Here is a 19304-nt window from a genome sequence, read left to right on the forward strand (position 1 = left end):
AACTGGCTGAAAAGGGCCAGCGTGGAACACTGGTACAAACTGACCCATCGGCGCTAGATCAGGCATGGGTCAAAGCTGGTACGGCTCTGTGTCCACATCGGGGCAGAGGCCGGGGGTCGAGGCCGGCTGGGGGTCCAACCAGCGTCAGCTGCGGACGTGGTGCCACTGGCATCAAAGGCCTAGAGCCCCCAGCCGAGCCCGTGGGGCCTGAAGGTGCGCCAGCGGAGTCGGGATGCCTAAAGATGGCATGCATCGGTTCATAAACTGGTGAAGCTGGGCAGGAGTCACTCTCAGTCCCGGGAAGGGAGGGAAGGCCGGATTCGACCCTGTGAGCTCCACACGCAGAGCCGCGGGAGGAGCACCACCCGCACCCTTCGTTGCATCGGCCGACGGATGAGGGGAAGTCAAAGAGCAATGACGCTTCTATGACTTTTTCTTGTGCATCGACTTATCTGACCCGAGTGCGAAGACTTGGAAGAAGAATGGTGATGGCTCCGCGACCGGTCCCTCGACCTCCCACGAGACCGGGACCTCGAATGGTGTAGAGCCGACTGTTGGGCCTCGAGAAGCTTTCGGGACTGCTCCCGCAAAGACTTCGGATTCATGGTCCGGCAGTCTGAGCACGACTTGTGGTCATGGTCGCGCTCAAGGCAATACAGGCACACGTGGCGCGGATCCGTTATTGACATCAGTCGGCTACAGGAACCACAAGCCTTGAAGCCGGGGATTCCTGACGTGCACCAGGAGTCCAAGATTAGAAAACGGTGTTGACAAATGTCACAAAAAAGTCAGTCAAAAAGTGACTCGAGGGACCGCTGTTCCCAGATCTGCGCTGGCTGGCGTGGAAAAAGAAAGAACTGACGTCAGCACGCGAGGGCGGCGTCTAAGTAGCTGCCATGATGTCAATCTGGCTACCACGACGCCGACGACGAACGTGGAGCTGACCAATGCTACCTTTCAACGCCCAGGGGTACTGCTGACAAAAAACATTCCAGCTCCAGTCTGACACCTGGGGGTAATTCTAAGGTAAGGAATCTATAAATAATTGTCTCTTTCAGGTATGTAAATTATTGCTTCCCTACGCAAACTCACCTTGATGATATGGAGTTAATGTATGCTCATGTCAATAATTTTGACCTAGATATTTTGACATACAACCAAATCTCTGAAAAAAATTTTCCCAGATCTGCGCTGGCTGGCGTGGAAAAAGAAAGAACTGACGTCAGCACGCGAGGGCGGCGTCTAAGTAGCTGCCATGATGTCAATCCGGCTACCACGACGCCGACGACGAACGTGGAGCTGACCAATGCTACCTTTCAACGCCCAGGGGTACTGCTGACAAAAAACATTCCAGCTCCAGTCTGACACCTGGGGGTAATTCTAAGGTAAGGAATCTATAAATAATTGTCTCTTTCAGGTATGTAAATTATTGCTCCCCTACGCAAACTCACCTTGATGATATGGAGTTAATGTATGCTCATGTCAATAATTTTGACCTAGATATTTTGACATACAACCAAATCTCTGAAAAAAATGTTCCCTCCATTGGAGTGCATTGCACCAAGGACAAAATAACCACTGTCTGCCTCCTTATACACTGGGCCATAATATCCTCAAAGCAGTACAACGCTCATATCCTGCATCACAAAGATTTTGAAATGTTCAGTTAATTTCATTTCGACAATTCCATATATCCTTCAACTTAAAATCTACCTCCTACAATCTAAGTTGTAAACAGCTGGTTTTCCCAATAAGAGATGTCATTATTTTTCAACCTCTTTCATAATTTTTGTACATATGTGTCATTTTTTAAAGTGTCCTTAGATTTTGAACTGTAAATTACTGAATGTGTCCATGAATTGGGGGACACTTGGGGCCATATGTATTAAGGTACCAATTTGCGATTCTGTAATAGCGATTTTTAAGAAATCTCAATTTCAGAATCGCAAATTGGTATGTATCAAGAAAATCGCGATTGTTCAGCGATTTCTTGATATTCCTTAATTGCGAATTCGCAAATTACGAATTCGCAATTAAGGAATACATTTCCATTCATGTCTATGGGCCATGAGGCCCATAGGAAGGATTGGGATTTTTTTCTCAATTTGCGATTCACAATTTGCTAATCGGAAATTGAGAATAATTTCAAGGGTGCAGGGGTGTCCAAAGGACACCCTGTTGCACCCCTGAAATAGGCATGGGTGCACATGTGGTGCACATACATGCCCTAAGGGCATGTATGTGCGTCACATGGCACTTTGAAAAATGCAAAAATGGGCATTTTTCAAGAAATTCGCAAATTACCACCAACTTGAAGTTGGTGGTAATTTGCGTTTCCTTAGGGACAATTTGCAAATTTTTTTTGCTTCATATATTGCATTTAAGGAATCGCAAAATTTGCGATTCCTTTAATGCAATTGCAAAATAAGGAATCGCAAATTTTGCGATTCCTTATTCTGCACCGGATTTTTCTTCATACATCCCATTTAGCAAATTCGCATTCGCAAAGGCCGAAATTCTGCGAATTTTGGCCTTTGCGAATGCGAATTTGTATGATACATATGGCCCTTGATGAGGAATGTGCCTCTAAAATCTTTAAGGGCACTTAGTGAATAAATTAAACAGCATGCACTGCAAACTGAACTGCACATTTTATACATTCTTCAAGTAGGGATCTCAAGAGTTGTCATTTTGGCATCATATTTATGAACTTGACATCAAAATGGATCCTGTTTTGCCACTAGTAGTACATACATGGATTCCGGCAAAAGCCAGTAGGTGATTTGTCCGAATAGGCCAGTGTCCGGATCTGTTGCCTACAAAGAAATGAAAACATGGTTAGTTCAAGGCTAAAATCATTCTTTAGGTCTTCCAGAACCCTTATGTTGGATCATAGTATCACAGAGCGCATTCTTCCAAGCTAAGAGAGTATGATGCATGACCTCATGTTTTCTAGGTCCATGTGTGAGAAGCTCATCCAGGGCAGGTATTTGCTTTTCATTCTAGGACCTGAGGTCTTATTTGTCCCATTATAAAAGCAGGACTATCAATCCCAAAATACAATGCAAAAACCTGGTCCAGATGCGCTACTCACACATGAACCTGGGAAATTTGAGAGTTCTGTGTGTAGCTTCATTAGAACCATCCCAAGGACAGTCCATTGCCACAAGGAAAAAAATCAACTCATCAATACCTGTCCATGATTTAACTTGCCTAGTGCACTGCAGCCCATGAAATAGCTTGTCTAATGTTCAGCTGGGTAGGAGGCAGTGTGTCCTGTGTACATGAGGGCATTGGTAACCCAATAAACATCAGGTAACATAAGAAAGCATTATCTAGCTACTCAAAATGTTCAGATCTGACAAGTAAAGGTCTACCTACCCACATATGGCTACACTGCATCTGCACTGATATCCAACTTGCGGTATCACTACCACCTGTTGTCACACTGCACCTCTACTCGCATCATGCTGACTCCTATACACAGATCGCCACTCTGGATCCTCTCCCCCACAGGAGCACATTGCCTGTGTAAGCAGATGTGTCTGATTGTGCCCTCCTTCCATGCAGTGCCACAATGGCCCTGTCCCCAGACTACATGCACACTGTCTCACTTCTCAAACACCACTACAGCTGAATGTATGTTGTGTCCACATCCTGCATCCTAAGGCTCTACACCATCCATGGCCACACTGCACCAACACTGATCTGCTTCACAGGGTACTACCTCACACTGCACCGAATCTCAGATTCTACCTACGGTAGCACTCCACCCATGACATACTGCAACTAGGCCCATATTTCCACCTCTTATGGTTCTCCTACTCCAACCATGCCACAGTCCACCTACATGGATGTAGATGTTTGTCACAACATGAAATGATAACATGGGGCTGCCAGCATATCATGACCAAAATATCAAATACCAAAATATGGTAAAGGTAAGTATACATGGGTAAGAATAGCTTTATTATCCTTAACTCCACATCTATGTACCTTCAAAATGTATAGGTCTTACGGGTAAATATATGCGGTGTTAAGTAAATATTTCCTTGCATCCACAATATTATGGTACTTGATATATTTGTCACTATAAAATGCATGTATCCTCAAGATATTTATGTGTGGAGTTAAATATATTAAATCTATACCTCCCTTCACTCTATTAAGCTAGTCAATATTTTGGTCCCCGTATTCTGACAGCACAATATTTAAATCTTGATATTTTGGAGAAAATTCTTTCTTCATAGATATGTCATTCTAGTTTTTCACTCACCATAGTTACACTACCTGTGTACACACATCAACCACCCCAGGCAATCTTTCCCTTTATGGACTGACCCCTGTGTCGATACGTGGGCCTGCCATTTTGAAGTATGCATGGTTTGGTGTTTGTGTTGCAGTCACACTGAGGGAGGACTTACCGTGACTGTGCCCACATGGGTTCCGTTTGGGCTGTTTTCTTTAACGCTGAGCTTGTAGACTGTGTCTGCAAAAATGGGACTGTGATCATTGATGTCACGGATGTGAATGGTCACGTTGGCATAAGAGCAGCAGTCGCTTCCCCTTCCAGAATCAGTGGCCACAATCTGTAAAGCAGTAAAAAGAGAAGGAATGCCTGCACAAGCCATGGAGATATATTTTGGAGTTCCATCTTGTAAATAGATAGACCAGCATCAATTAACCAACCTACTTCCTCAATGATTAAGGCCAGTATTACTGCCAACATTATCCACAACGTTTGCTACCCCTTCCTACAGCGGGTTCTGAAATATTTACAGTAGTCCTCCTAAACTGCTCCATGGTGATTACTAGCCTTAAAAGTTCTGCACAGGCAAGAATCTAGCTGTCCAGTACACAATTGTTATTACACTATGTAATCGAACTGTATGGAATATTTGCCATTTTGCACAATGCAAACTTTTGTGTGAATTTTGCATCCAAGATACTGGTTTAACTATGAAAGACATTTCTTTTTCAAATGAGACATTTTCTCCCCAAAAAGTGTCTTGGTTGCATTTTTCTGTTTCCGTTGTACCTTTGCAAAAAAAAGTTACTTGGCATACCGGTGAAAAGTATTTTTCATGCTATACATAATTTGGCACAAAACTATTTTCGCATCCCTATGTTAGAGGTGCCCAGAACCTGTCCAGTACGGCACGCCAGGAAAGGGAATAGGCTTTGATTTGTTTGCAGAATTATCAGCCGGGAGGGTATCTTGGCGTTGAGCAGGTGTGAGTCTAGCTGCAACTAGAGGCTAGTGGGACTACTTAAAAAGCCAGTTCTTGAAGATTAAGAGTAAGGTCCTCCTGCACTTAAAGGCATGCCAACAAGAGTCCGAAGACAGCAGAGAAGGTCCATATCCTCTATCCTTACACTGGGAATGCACCTCCACTGTCCAAGATGTTCCAAGGAGGCCTTCTTCTGAGTCAAGGAACTAACTCTGCTAGTTAAGGCATTGGCAGTAGATCTGAACCTGTCCCAGGTCACCATAGCTTTCAAGTGGCCAACAAATGAAAGTGCTTCACTCTGGCAGCAGAATCTTCTCAGTTTACAAACCCAAAGCAAGCCTTCAGATTTCGATTATAATTCCAAAGTCCTATGGTTAATGAGAATTCTGATGGCCAGTCAGACTTCCAACTACTGCTTATCATGATGAACTGACATGCCTCGTGATATTCCCTCGATGGCCATCCAGTGACAAATAACAGACTTATAACTCATATATGATAGTCAGAAAAGGCACCAGACTGTATCAGAAGAGACTTCGCCCACTCCCTTTGCTAGTAATTCATCTCACTCCCCAACAGTGGATTTTGGATGGGGCGATGTTGTTTCACTTCGACACTGAAGAAATCCTAGTGCTATGTTGGCGTTTAATAATCCAACATTCCATCACTAGTTCATATTTTCAAAAAGACACAAAAAATAGGAAGCTCAAAAGACCAAGTATTATTTATAAGACCACTGCCAGCACTGCAGAAATCAGGGTTGCCAAACACCAAGCCTGAGTGACCTTGATTCCACAACATGACTCGTTCCTCTACCAGCCTAAATGTTCAGCCTCCTTGTCTCCCACTTGCTGGCTCTGCCTACATGCTTTCTCCTCTTGTCACTGTTTTTTTTTAAATATCTTTCACTTCCTTCTATCTCTCTTTTCTAGTTATCTCTCGCTTATTCTGAATCAAAATCTGATGATGAAAATTTAGTCTGAGTCTCTAATAATGAGCACTGTGTAGTATCACTAGTTTGTGTATCACACTTGTAGTTCTTGTGTTATTTCAGTAGCGTTTTATCTCGCGGGTAGCACAAGACTGTAGTCAATGAATTCATGTTCTGGAATTCTTTTTTTTACTTACTTTAGTCTGTTGGATACTGCTTTTCAACCTGTTAATCTCTTTCTCCATCACTGGGGATCTTTACCACATAAGAGCCTTTTATATATTGTTATCCTCTTCCTAAAATGTAAGAATTACTGCTGCGCCTTGAAGACATAAAATTGTTCAATGCCCTTTAGATTGAACTTCAGCCTTGTCTGTATTTCAGAAACTCATGTTTGTGCTGCTTAATGATCTTGAAGGCAGTATCGCTTTTCAAGATGACATTTTAGTATATGCAGGCGCATTTGAATTGCACAACCTCAAACTATCCAACGTTTTAAAGATTTTACATGACAAAGGGATAACATTAAAAATGGAGAAATGCAAGTTCTTTCCTCAAGAGGTTGGGTATTTGAAGCATGTTATTTGAGTAAAGAGAGTTTGTTTCATGCTATTTAGACCATGCCAGCACCCACCGATAAAGATCAATTAAGATTTTACCTTGGGTTACGTGAATTTAAATCCATATTTTTGGACAAATTTGCCCAAATTGCCTCACCACTTAGAATGTTACTCAAGAAGGAAGTACATTTTAATTGGTTAAGGGAACACCAATCAACATTGAGAAACTTAAAGCTTCTGTTGTGAATGCTTTACTACTGTCTCCTTTCAAACACATATATCATTGCCTTTTATATGTTGATGCCATTTCAGAAGGCTTGGGAACAAATCTATGTCAGAAAAACCAAGGGTGTGAGAAAACCATACCTTTTGCTTCTAGACCTCTTTCTAGTTCCGGGGATAGATAGTCTACCATTGAGAGAGAAGCATTAGCTTGTGAGATGGGCAGTTGAACATTTAGGAGCTTATGTATAAGCCCCTTGCGCCACCGGTGCATCACTTTTTGTGACTCTCCGGTGGCGCAGTAGCCTGCTCCATATCTACCAGGCAGCCCTAAGCCACTTTCCTTTGGCTTAATGCTGCCTTGTAAATATCTTTCCCTTTAACGCACTTTTCTGTGTTAAAGGGGCGTGCAATGGGGGTAGCTGGGGGCAATCTCCGCAACATCCATGACTTTTTGACACTGCCCCAGATTTACGAGAAATCGCAACTCTGAAGCAGCACCAAAAATGTACGCCTACCCAGGGGAGAGACATAAGGGAGGCACAACGAGGAGAAATATTTTTATTTCTCTTGTTTTTCCTTTTTCTATGTGTGTTGCATTTTGCAGCACACATGGAAAGAGGAAAAAGCCTCTTGTGATTGTTTTTGTGCAGGAAGGTTTCCCTTCCTGCACAAAAATAATCATCCCCGCAATGCAGGCACCCTTGCACCACAGTACAAAGGTGCCCGCATTGACGCACGGCAGCCCATTGAGCACCAGCGCAGGAGAAAAGGACAGGAAGGCGCCATATTTGATAGATACACTGCATTCCTGGACTTTCCTTTTGCCGTAGGGCAGCGCATCAGGAAGGCCTGCAGTGCGGCCCTACAGAAAAAAATCATAAATGAGGCCCTTAAAACCTATTTATGGGGTAAAATGTTTACTATAAAAACTGATCACAAGCCTTTGTTGTCTCTTCTTAACAGTAATGGGACAGTAAACGATTCGCTCATCTTGTGAGAATCCTATCTAAAATGTATGAATATAATTTTTGTGCCAAATATGGGAAACATCCTTTACAGCGCAACTGTTACAACGCACTACCATTACGACGCAACCGTTACAATGCAAGTCATTACAACGACTTGCGCTGGGGGGCGCTCCAGGATAGGGAATAGGTTAATTTACTATCCAACACCTTCCCTACTATCCACGGGGACTGGAGTTGGAATAGTAAATTAAACTATGCACTATCCAGCACCCCCAACGCAAGTCGTTGTAACGACTTGCGTTGTAAAAGTTGCGTCGTAAAGGCATGTGTTGTAATAGCATGCGTTGTAACATCATACATCCGCCAAATATATTCCAGGCTCTTGTAACGCTATAGCTGACTGGTAAGATTACCATATTTTGCTCAAAGGGTCAAATCTGATTTTATTAAGGAGTGTGTGGCGGCATCTGTGGATGATGTGCTAAATTTGTGAGGACAATTTTACCAAAGAATGCTGGATTGATAGTCTAAAAAAAGATGAATAGTTACACAAAGTTATAGAATTCATTAGTAAGGGTTGGCCTTGGTGGAAAATTATGTCACCTATAATGAAAGTGTATCGGAAAGTTAAAGATGTCATCTCGGTCAGTGATGGGGATGTCTTGAAAGATGAGTGCATTATTCCTCCCATGAGTATGCGCCACACTAATAAAACTTAGCAAATCCAGGAAATTTGGGTGAAGCTTTTACCAAGAAAAGAGTTAGAGAGTTATTTTGGTTACGTTGCATGGATTCACAGATTTTTATAAAATTCGGATAGGTCCCATATTACTAGTAAGGCCAAATAGGTACATACAGAGTTTCCCGATTGTCCCTCGGCAAAGTTAGACTTAGACCTTTTAAGTCCCTATGAAAACTTCACTCAAAGGAAAGTATATGCTTTTATTCTCATTGATTATTTTACCAAATGGGTTGGAGGTTAGTGGACGGTGCAACCAACCACAGATACGTACTAGATTTTCTTAATGAGTGTTTTTTAAGGGAATATTTGCCTAATTGTATTGTCACTAATATTGCGATGCCTATTACATCTCAGAAGTTGAAAACATTTTTAAGAACCGAGGCATTTTTCATAGAAAAATGGCATTATATTCTCCTAATATGAATGGTCGTGTTGAGAGGTTTAACAGGGTTATTTTTGAGGTTGTTCAGGTTTCGCAAGCTAATAAGCTTGACTTTACAAAGTTTGCATCAGATAACATTTCAGCATGTATCCCTCATCGCCTCATCCTATCACAGGGTTCTCACCATTTGATATGTTGAAAGGAAGGGTATCACACACCAGTCTCAATCCTTCATGGATGAAAAATGAATTGCGTATTATTTATTTTAAGGAAATGTCTGTTAAAGTTAAGAATAATGTCAGACAGAGAATATAAATATTAATATTTCATATGGTGAAGCACATTAATTAGGAATGTTAAAAAAGGAGTTTCAACATTTCTAAGGGGCTTATTACGAGTACAGCAGTCCTATGACCACCTTAATTGCGGTGGTGGTATGAGCATCACCACCACTGCGGGTCCATCCACCGTATTTCGAGTGTGGTGGTCAGACTGCCACTGGACTGCAGTGTCCACCAGGATCAGGCAGCAGTGGTGCAGCGGAAAGGGACAGGAATATGCTGGCGGTGTGGCTGTGGCACCGCGGAGCATATTCCGAGTTTAATTTCCACCACCCTATTGCGGCACAACAATCATGAGAATTATTTGTGACTAAGCTGACACTTCCTACTGATCAGCCCTGAAGAAGTCGAGGTATTACATGCCTATCAATGAAACACGTGTTGGCCGAACTGTTATATGCTGGCTGTGTAAATCTACTCTGGTTGAAATTCTTTCATTGGCTTTGTGAACTTCAAGTATTTTCATGTGAAGATTTATGGATAACATCTCCTTTGGCTTGAACAGATTAATTGGATTACAGTGGACCTTACAGTACCTATTGATGGATTGAAATACTGACTTTTTTTACTGTGGAAATTTCATGTTAATGCTTTGCTTGACAATTTTTCTTCTGGTGGGAATGGTTCATGCCAGTCAAGTGAGTGTGCAGATCAAAAGTCTGATGGATGTGTATAGTGCCTTTTCAAAGAAACGTGGAAACCAACATGGGTCATGCTTCTGCCCATGACACTTCCATTTTTATTGATGATGAAAATGTAGTCATTGACAAAAATGAGGAACGTCCTAAAAGGAATAGAATTGTACCCTAACTAATTTGATGACTTTCTAATGAGTGACTTAATTATTTTATTATTGCCAAAGGAAGGAGGCATATTGTAATGATAGTTTGTGTAGTCTAGTTGTAGTTCCTTCATTCTTTTAGCCTTTTATTTCACGGGTAGTGCAAGAGAATATGTTCTAGAGTTGTTTTTCTCTACTTAGCTTAGTCAGCTGGACGTTGCTCCTCGACATGTTAACATCTTCTTCCATCATTGGGGATCTTTAGCACAATAAACCCTTTTCTGTATTATCTATGGGTCCATAGTTTGCCTTCTTCACACTAGCTCCCACTGCCAGCAATCACCATCACAAATTAAGCACGGGTCACATCTCTGGAGTGAAATTTCCCACTGTGGGTCACTAGAGCACGCAGCCATATCTGACGGGTACAGAGGACCGTTCCTTCTGAGAAAGCATCATTCACCTCCCGCCCGTTACACAAAAAATGCCATAGATGTGTAGCTGTGGTTCTCCAGCATTAGTGTTTTCCATAGATTTTCTATTTATTTATTTAATTCTGTGATATAGCGACAAAAGTCTTAAAAAGCCCTAAGCAAGTCAGTTAAATACTTAATGGAAAAGAAGCAAAACAGAGGTCAACATTTGTGCAGTTCACAATTTGGAATCAACATTCACTGATCCTTTTTGTTCAACAGAAAGGTCTTAGGGACTTCTTGACTAGGGGCAATCATGTTTGATGGTTTTCTACCTGAGTTTTGACACCCATTGAGACATCATTCACCGGATTGCACCTTGAAGCATCCTTTTTTAATTAAAATGTATCATAACTTAGAAGGACTCTTTTCTCAGAGAATCTGAACTGGATGTGTAAAGTTGTTTTTTTGTAGTAAGTAAAAATTGGTTATGAAGAGTTATCATCCAACAGCAATGAGAATCCACGTCACCTATCAATCAATTAAAGCAAATAACATTGGAGAAGTTGTGAGCTCTGGACCAGTGGTCCCCAACTTACCACAACATGCATGACTTGCAGCACCTCGTAATCCACTGCAGCGGGGTTTCTGACCTGTATCTGCACTTCGCCGGTGTTCACGATCTTGGCTGGTGAGACGGAGAAGGCGGCTGCATCGGGGCCCTCCAGAGTCAGAGTGAAGGTCCCGTTTAACAGCTGCGCAAAAACAAGCAGAGTGTGAGACTTGCATCCATGATAGGAGCCTGACCTGACTAAAGATGGGTAAAAAATGTGCCCCCCCCCAGCAAAACCTCTATATGTGGAAACAATGATGGAGATATGGAGATTTAGAAGGGAAGTAAGAGATTGAACAACAGTAGGAGGGCAGAGTACACTGGTCAGGGTAAATGTAGGAAAATTAGAGGAAAAGGAATGAGTCATCTGGCATGTCTTCTCTGCAGATACAGCTCAATCCCAACCTGGAACACTACTGCTGTCTCCACAGAGATCCACATAGAGCATTAATAATAGATATAAAGTCTGACATGCAGCTCCCCTATGATCAAGTTTCATGTACACCTAACGTTCTACCTGAAGACCGGTTACCATTTCCCTGCACCATCTTTTAATGAACACAGCGACAGGTACCAGGTAAAAAAAAAATATTGTAGTGGGGACTCAATGAAATTTAAATCAGAAGAAGTAGAATACTGTTTTGGTTTATACCAGTAGAAAGTTAGAGAGGATATTCTACACTCAGAATTAAACAAAAAAAATTCCATTCTTTGTTTCAATTAAATATGATATTTTCCACTTACTTCAACGTAATTGTAGATCTTTTAAACATCATCTTTGCTTATAGTGCATGCTGTTGTGCACAATTTAAAAAAAAATAAAACTACTCTCTATTTTGTGATATATAGTTAGTATCACTACTTTCATGGTATTTCAAAGATAGCCTGATGACAGTCTCTATTTTAAATGTTTGAACCACCATTGATATTACAATCGGACATCAAATTAAAAACTTCAGAATATCTAGACATTTTCCAGCTGTACACTCTAGGAAGTCGTTGCACAACTTATCGGCCCTGATATGAAGAGAATATGGAACCTTTCCAGAGATCCAAGTTATTTATTATTTGACAGACCTATAATACGCGCAGCTACACCGAGGGGTTTCGTAGTGCAGGATAGATGCATATAATAGTGACCCCAGCAGATAGCTAGAAAAGCCATGTTTTTGATTTTTATGAAAAACCAATAAAGAGCTACAGGTCCTAAGAGTGGCTGGAAGAGAGTTCCACAGTTAAGGCAGGCAAAAGGGCGTCCTTTAGTATGGGATTAAACAAAGCCTGGGCAAGGTGAACAGAGAATGGCTAGAGGATCTCGGCGAACACGTAGGCATAAAAGGAGTCACAAGTCCTAGGATTTATAAGGGCGCTAGGCTATGTTTGGCCTTGAATATGTAGCACAGTGCCTTAAATTCAATGCTCTACCAGATCTCAAACCAGTGCAGTTCCTGAGGCAGAGGGGAGACAGTGGCACGTCTTGGCAGCTGAAAAATGTAACCGGGCAGCCATATTCTGAATAGTCTGGAGGCATCTAATTGAGGTATATCATATTCCACTTTATATATGACCAGAGCCTGAATAACCATTCTCTGCACTGTTAAGGGGATTAATCAAAGGATCTTCATCAGCCACTTGACGACTGAAAAACAGGCAGTGGTAAGCTTAGAATCCTGTGGCTGCAAGGAAAGTTTGTCAGCAATGATAAAACCGAGATTCTTGACCTTAGTAGATGGAGAGGGTAGGGGCCCAAGGGAGTGCGGCCGGTGTCTAGGTCCTCAGAGATCAGGGTTGTTGCCCAAGACCAGGACCTCTGTTTTATTGCCGTTGAGTTTCAGTGCATTTTTGTTCATCCATGAGGAAATATTCCTCAGGCCTAAGTGAAGCAGCGAGGGGTCATGATGTTGGGCAGCTGATACAGAAAGTTGATCTGAGTGTTATCATCGTATGAAAAGAGGATGAGCCCACATTTCCCAATTACATCTGCTAAAGGACAAATGTTAAAGGGCAGGAGCTCAAAATAGATCCCTGAGGGATGCCAGAGGACCAGGCTAGTGTCTTCGATCTTGCATTGGCTGAAGAGACCTGGAAGGAGCGGTCCTTAAAAAAGGAGGTCCCCCACTTGAAGGCCAAGCCTTCAATACTCAAAGACTCATGTCTGCAAGTCAGAATAGAGTGAGACACTGTGTCAAACGCAGTGCTTGAGTCACGGAGAGCGGCTGTGACTCCAGAGTCAAGATGTTGTCTAAAACATTCAGTAACCCCAAGAAGATCAGCCTTGGTGCTGTGCACTGCCCTGAAACCAGACTGCGAAGGATTGAAAAGCTGATGGGTCTCAATGTATGTGTAAAGGTGTGTATTAACATGCTTTTCCAAAATTTTGGAAAAGACAGGAAGGAGGGAAATAGGATGGATACTTGACCAACAGAAAGGGTCCAAGTCAGCTTTTTTTTCTTAGGGGGAAAAACCAGAGTGTGCTTCCAATTCTGTGAAACGATGCCTGCCTGCACTCAGAGAAGAAGCTTTAGAATGACAGTTTGAACGGAATCATCTAAAATTCTGAGTTTGGTGGGGAAGGGGTCCAGCGGAGAGCCAGACGTAATGGATTGCAGCGTATTCTTTAGTGATGCAAGATCCAGAAAGGACCATGCCCTAATTTTGGTGGTCTGCTCCAACTTATTAACCAGAAGAGTGACTTCCTCATAACTCATAGGGGTAGCCAAATTCATGTAGCTCTCTGTCTCTACAGAATCAGCTACTAATTGGCGGTGAAAGGTATCAACTTTTTCTAGAAAAAAACTGGCTAACCCATCGCACTGGTTTTGTGAAAGAGAGGCAGAGGCAGGATGTTACTAGCTGCCAAGAGCTCTTTCACCACCTAAAAGAGAGTCTTCTGACAGTATTGAGAACTGACAGTCTTCTCAGTAAAGATTTACAAAGGGCATGATATATTTTTAGCGCCGTCACATACTCTGATTTGGCCTCCTCAGCATAACGTTTCCTCCACTGTCTTTCTAGGATTTTACATTGTTTCTTTTCTAGTCTAAGGGTATCAGTAAACCAAGGAGAAGGAGGATGAGTTCTATATATTTGCTTTAAAGTAGGTGGTAAGATGCTGTCCACAGCCTCAGTAAGCCATTGGTCAACAGAAATTAGGTCTGAGTCAGGTTGAGAGATAAGGGTAGGCTTCTTATTAAGAAACAGCTCATTCAATTTTAAAATGTTAAGTTTAGATCAGTTCCTGACTTTCAATTTCAACACAGGCTGAGAGATGGGGTCGTCGGAGGGGACCCTAATACTAGAAGGCACTGCAAAGTGGTCCGACCAACTGAGGTGAAGCGGAGGGCGATTTTCAGGACTTTTAAGTTTGAAAAAATGGGGCCCAAAAGGCGCCACGCGATGTGAGTGGGTGCAGAGTTGAGGAGTACTAGATTGGGAATGCCTAAACCATCGATAAAAGCTGAGGCCAGGTTGTTGTTAGCATCCTCCAGATGGAGACTGATATCACAATCACAGTGAAGTTGGCTGCCCGCAGGATGGTGGGGGACCAGTAAGTCAGGAAGAGCGAAACACCACTCATGGGATACCCAGGAGGGCAATAAATCAGTGCCACGGAGAACGTAAATTTCGGTGTAAGGGAGAGAGTAAAAAGCATAGCTTCACAAAATAATTGCAATACCTCCACCAGTTCTTTGAGATCTGTTTAAACCCATGAGAGAAACATTTGTGGGAAGTGCTGTAATAATATCAGGTAGGGAGCCTTCATGCAACCAGGTCTCAGTAAGGAATACTGCATCTGGATTGACGTCACAAAGAAAGTTGAATAAGTGCAGCTGGTGCTTAGGGAGGGAGCTACTAATTGGGCTAAATCAAAGAAAATGCTGTGCCAGGGAGAGCTCAGCCTGGTGATTCAAATAGGCTTCAGCATCCCTAGCCTGTGACTCGATCAGAGGAATTGCTGACTGAGCCTCCCTAGGACAGGTGGCTAAAGAGCAAGCAAAGTCACAGGAATGGTAGAGTGTCTGAGTTAAAAATGAGACAATGTGTTTTTGGTGTTGACCTAAGCCATGCAGAAACATGGGATTGTAGGATCTAACCCCTGGCTGCAAAGGGCCAGGGTTTCTGGCTCCTGGCCGCGGACGGTCAGGGACTAACGCAGACAGGCTTGCCATAGACGCGCCTGCTGTGTGTATCCGCTGCTCTTCCGCTCAGCCATCATTTTAAAGGGTGTTTCCTTGGAGCGACTAGACCACTCCAGCACCGGAAGTAAGCACAGCCCCGGAAGTGAGTGCAGCTTCACGCTCATCAACCCTCTGCGCAAGCGACAGCTACGGCAGACCAGGGCAGGAGCCGAGGGAGATGCAGAACAAGCAGCAAGTAGGAGGGAGCAAATAAGTGAAATAAGATGCAAACCGGCAAATGCAAACATTAAAAAGGCTTAGAAACGTATTAAAACTACTCAAGCAAAATAATGGTGTGCGAGGAAAACAAGCAGAGCAGTGTACCAACAGTTGTTGTGTGTGACCTAACCCTGGCTTTTCTTTGTAGAGCTGCAATTATTAAGACCCAAATAAAGCAAGAGAAATGAATAAGCTACTCTTCACTTACAAGCAACATCTTGTTATTGTGGAGGATACTAGTCACTTTGGCACTGGTCCGTAGAATGACAACTCACTCAGGTAAATATGTAAGTAAAGGGAATGTATGATGATGGTGACCAAGTAAGGATATCCTGTTTAGCTCATTAATGGATCCCACGTCAGATTACAGAGTAATAGCTGACTGTTTCCAGACCACATAGCCCTGGCACTCAACTGAGTTAGGTGTGCCCTACCAGTCAAGGTGGGCTCAACAGATCCTCATTTGGATACATGTCATTAGTTTCTTGACTGGGTAGACTGGATTTCAGCTGCCTTACCTTTACGGAGTGAATGGACCCCAAGGCACCATTCTCTCTGACACGGTTGAATGGTGCCTTGGTACGGCTGGGTCAACAAAGGATAGGAAGAAATACAGTGGGCATTTAGAGAGACCAGATTATGTTATATTACAAGAGTCAACAGATTCCAGCCTGAGTTCCTTTGTCAGCGTCATCGAAGCCTGGGCTGCGATACCTTGTTATGGTCAGGAAGTCTGGCCATGTTGTCATATCAGCACCCCAACAAATCTTGCCCACTTTAAATTTTGCAGAGTGTCACAAAATCAAAACTGTGTTACCTTGTTGAGGTGTCAATAGTGCTCGGCTGTCTTACCTTGTCAGGGTCGTGAGCTGTGATAGTCAGGTTTTCTACAGGCACGCGGCCAGAAGCATGCTCCTCTATGGTGCCCACATAGTTATTCTCAGGAGTGATAAAGTAACAATTGGGCATCTCACAGTTGTAGAACTCTGGTCTGTTGTCATTGATATCCAGCACTTGGACTGTCACCTCTGTGGTTGTCACAGCAGTTTGGTTGTAGATGTTTAGATGTGCTTCTTGAGCCTGGAAGAGAAGAAAGCACTGCTGTGTTGCTTGTTGAACTGGCAATGGAGCAGATATGGGCCAGGTTGGCCTTGAACAAGTTAAGAAGATTTCTGGACAGTCTTGCCTCTAAAATAGCACTAGACCACTTCCACTGCCAGGCTGGTATTTTACATCTAGACAATATGGCCCTAATTACGATGAGACTCAGAAAGCCTCCGACTGCAGGTCGAACTTTCCGAGTCTAATCGTGGATTTCACTTTCCACCGCTGCATTACGATGCAGGCGGTTGAAAGTTAAACCAGGCAGTCATTCCAACTGGATTTGGACAGGTTCAAGGAGCCTGTCAGCCAGTCGGAGGCCTGCGCATAATCCCTATGGATGCTGTTTCCTTCGTACGGATTACGATGTCAGTTTCCGACAGGCTTTCCATGCCTGGCTCTCCAACATGGAAAGTCTGGTGGAATGCGAGATTGGAGGCCCCTAGCAGGGCCCCCTTCACTCTGCGGTCTTTGGTTGGGGGGCTGGGGGGCACCTATGGTGCTACCCTTTTAATCCCTACACCACGTGGCAGGCATCATGAAGTTCCTGCAACGCTCTGCAGGGATCAACACATTCTCCCATTTCTCTATGGGAGTTTGTGCTATGGACAGTTTAGTCCCAGCACAAGCTCCCATAGAGAAATGGGAGTTTGCAATTGCACCATGTGCAGTCCCATTGTAATGCTGCGGTCAGCACTGCCGACCGAAAGGCGGTTGGACCCAATTTCGCAACGGTGTCAGGCAGATGTGAGTCCGCCCGATATCCTAACTAGGGCCTATGTATCACCCTTCCATTGTGTAACCTTTTTCAGCTGACGTGTGTCCTTAACTAATTGAAACTCTTAGCTACGCTGAAAGTTAGTAACCACATTACTAATATTTGATTGCTGCTAATAGAAAGGTAACTACAACACTGCTACCCCACAGGTAGGCTGACTCCTACTGTGGAGAAGGATCAGAGGAAGTGTTTATTTGGACAAAATATCAGATTAAAAATATCTGAGGGTAGAAATGTTGGAAAATAAATATTGTGATGCCCAAATATCTTTGACAAGATATAGTATTTTTAGGTAATATCATTTTTAATAATGTTTTCAATAATATAGTGTTACAAAATATTGTTTTTGAAATTATTTGAATGTGTTTTAGTTGATATAATAATTGTATGTGTTACCGTTAAAGATTATTGAATTTGTAAAATATAGCTTGGAATTTTAAGTGATTTAGAATTTTATATTTAATTTTTATAGTAATTTATACTGCTGTAGTGGGTTTTTGGGTTTGTAAGTGGATAGGATGGGAAGCAAATTAAGTATTACTTAATTAATAATTAATAATTGTTAATTATTTATTTAATTGATTTCAATTATGTAACACTTATTTATTTTGCTTATATTTTAGCTGTGGGCTGCTAGGTTTGTAGGGGTCTAGGGTGGGAAGTTAAGTAATTAAATAATAATGTAATAATTATAATTTAAAAATAATGATTTAATTAATTTGCATTTAGTTATTTCTAAAATATTTAAAATATGCAATACTGAAATATTGTACTCATATTTTAGTTGTGGGTTGCTAGATTGGTAGGGATAAAGGGTGGGAAGTTATTTAATTAATAAGTAATTTATTAATATTTATTTGTAATTTATTTTGGTAAATTATGGACTATTTAATTATTTTATTTATATTTAGGTTGGGGCTGCTAGATTTGTAGAGGTCTAGGCTGGGATGTTAATTCAGTAATCCTTAATTAACAATTAATTATTAATTGTTAATTAATTATTTTATTGATTTTAAATATTTAAATTAAGGACTTTATTTTTAAAGTTATATTTTAGGTGCAGGCTGCTATGTATGTAGGGGTCGAGGATGAGAAGTTAATTAATTTATAGTTGGATGACAATTGATCATTTTTAATGAATAGTAATTATGTAAAATGATTATTAGTTGTTTTTATTACATATGCATTTATGTTAATTAATACTTTTTATCTTAAGGGAGAGGAGCTGGCCTAACGGCTAAGGCGCTCGACCTCGGACCTGGGGATCTGGGTTCGAGTCTCGGTAACGACGCCAAAACCTCCTGTGATTCTGGGCAAATCACTTAATCTCCCAGTGCCTAAAAATGTTTAAAAAAAAAATGTAACTTGTGCTATGTAAAGCGCTCTGATACCTGATTCGGTTCGGGTCTAGTTCGCGCTATATAAAACTCCCAAAAAAATAAAATAAAATAAATGTTCTATATTTGCGGTGGTACTTATAGATGTAATGTGTTTGAAGTGAATACTTTCCCTAATTGTGTTGAGACTGCAGTGGGAACAGTAAAATTAACCTCTTTGCAATTTGACACTATCCCAACTGTCACGCTGTTTCGAAATCCAACAATTTCCTTTCTTTTGCAGACATCGGAGTGGGACAAGCCATTTTACCCCAAAAAAGTTGAAATAGTATATTTAACCCCTTCAAAGTCCAACACTTTCCCTACTTTTGCAGAGACTGTAGTTGGAATAGTAAATTCCACCTCCCCAAAATCCAACTCTTTCTTATCTGATGCTCAGACTGGAGTGAGAATAGTAGATTACACCCCTCCAAAATCTAAAGTTTTTCCTACTGTTGCACACAC

The 19304-nt window shown here is 42.0% G+C and overlaps 1 protein-coding gene across 2 annotated transcripts in view; it reads right to left on the bottom strand.

Annotated features, from left to right (window-relative positions):
• Nucleotides 1–19304, bottom strand: part of CDHR2 (cadherin related family member 2) — a 365548-nt gene that overhangs the window by 125444 nt on the left and 220800 nt on the right. For both annotated transcript variants that reach the window (XR_013598636.1, XM_078652806.1), the window contains exons 12-15: nucleotides 16437–16664; nucleotides 11174–11329; nucleotides 4425–4589; nucleotides 2755–2816 (exon numbers count right to left, since the gene is read on the bottom strand). Coding sequence is in view for 1 of the 2 variants with exons in the window: in XM_078652806.1 (XP_078508932.1) it covers nucleotides 2755–2816; nucleotides 4425–4589; nucleotides 11174–11329; nucleotides 16437–16664 (611 nt within the window). In the remaining variant the exon portion in view is untranslated. The remainder of the gene's footprint in view (nucleotides 1–2754; nucleotides 2817–4424; nucleotides 4590–11173; nucleotides 11330–16436; nucleotides 16665–19304) is intronic.

This window comes from Lissotriton helveticus, chromosome 7 (genome assembly GCF_964261635.1).
Source record: "Lissotriton helveticus chromosome 7, aLisHel1.1, whole genome shotgun sequence".
NCBI classification, from domain to species: domain Eukaryota; kingdom Metazoa; phylum Chordata; class Amphibia; order Caudata; family Salamandridae; genus Lissotriton; species Lissotriton helveticus.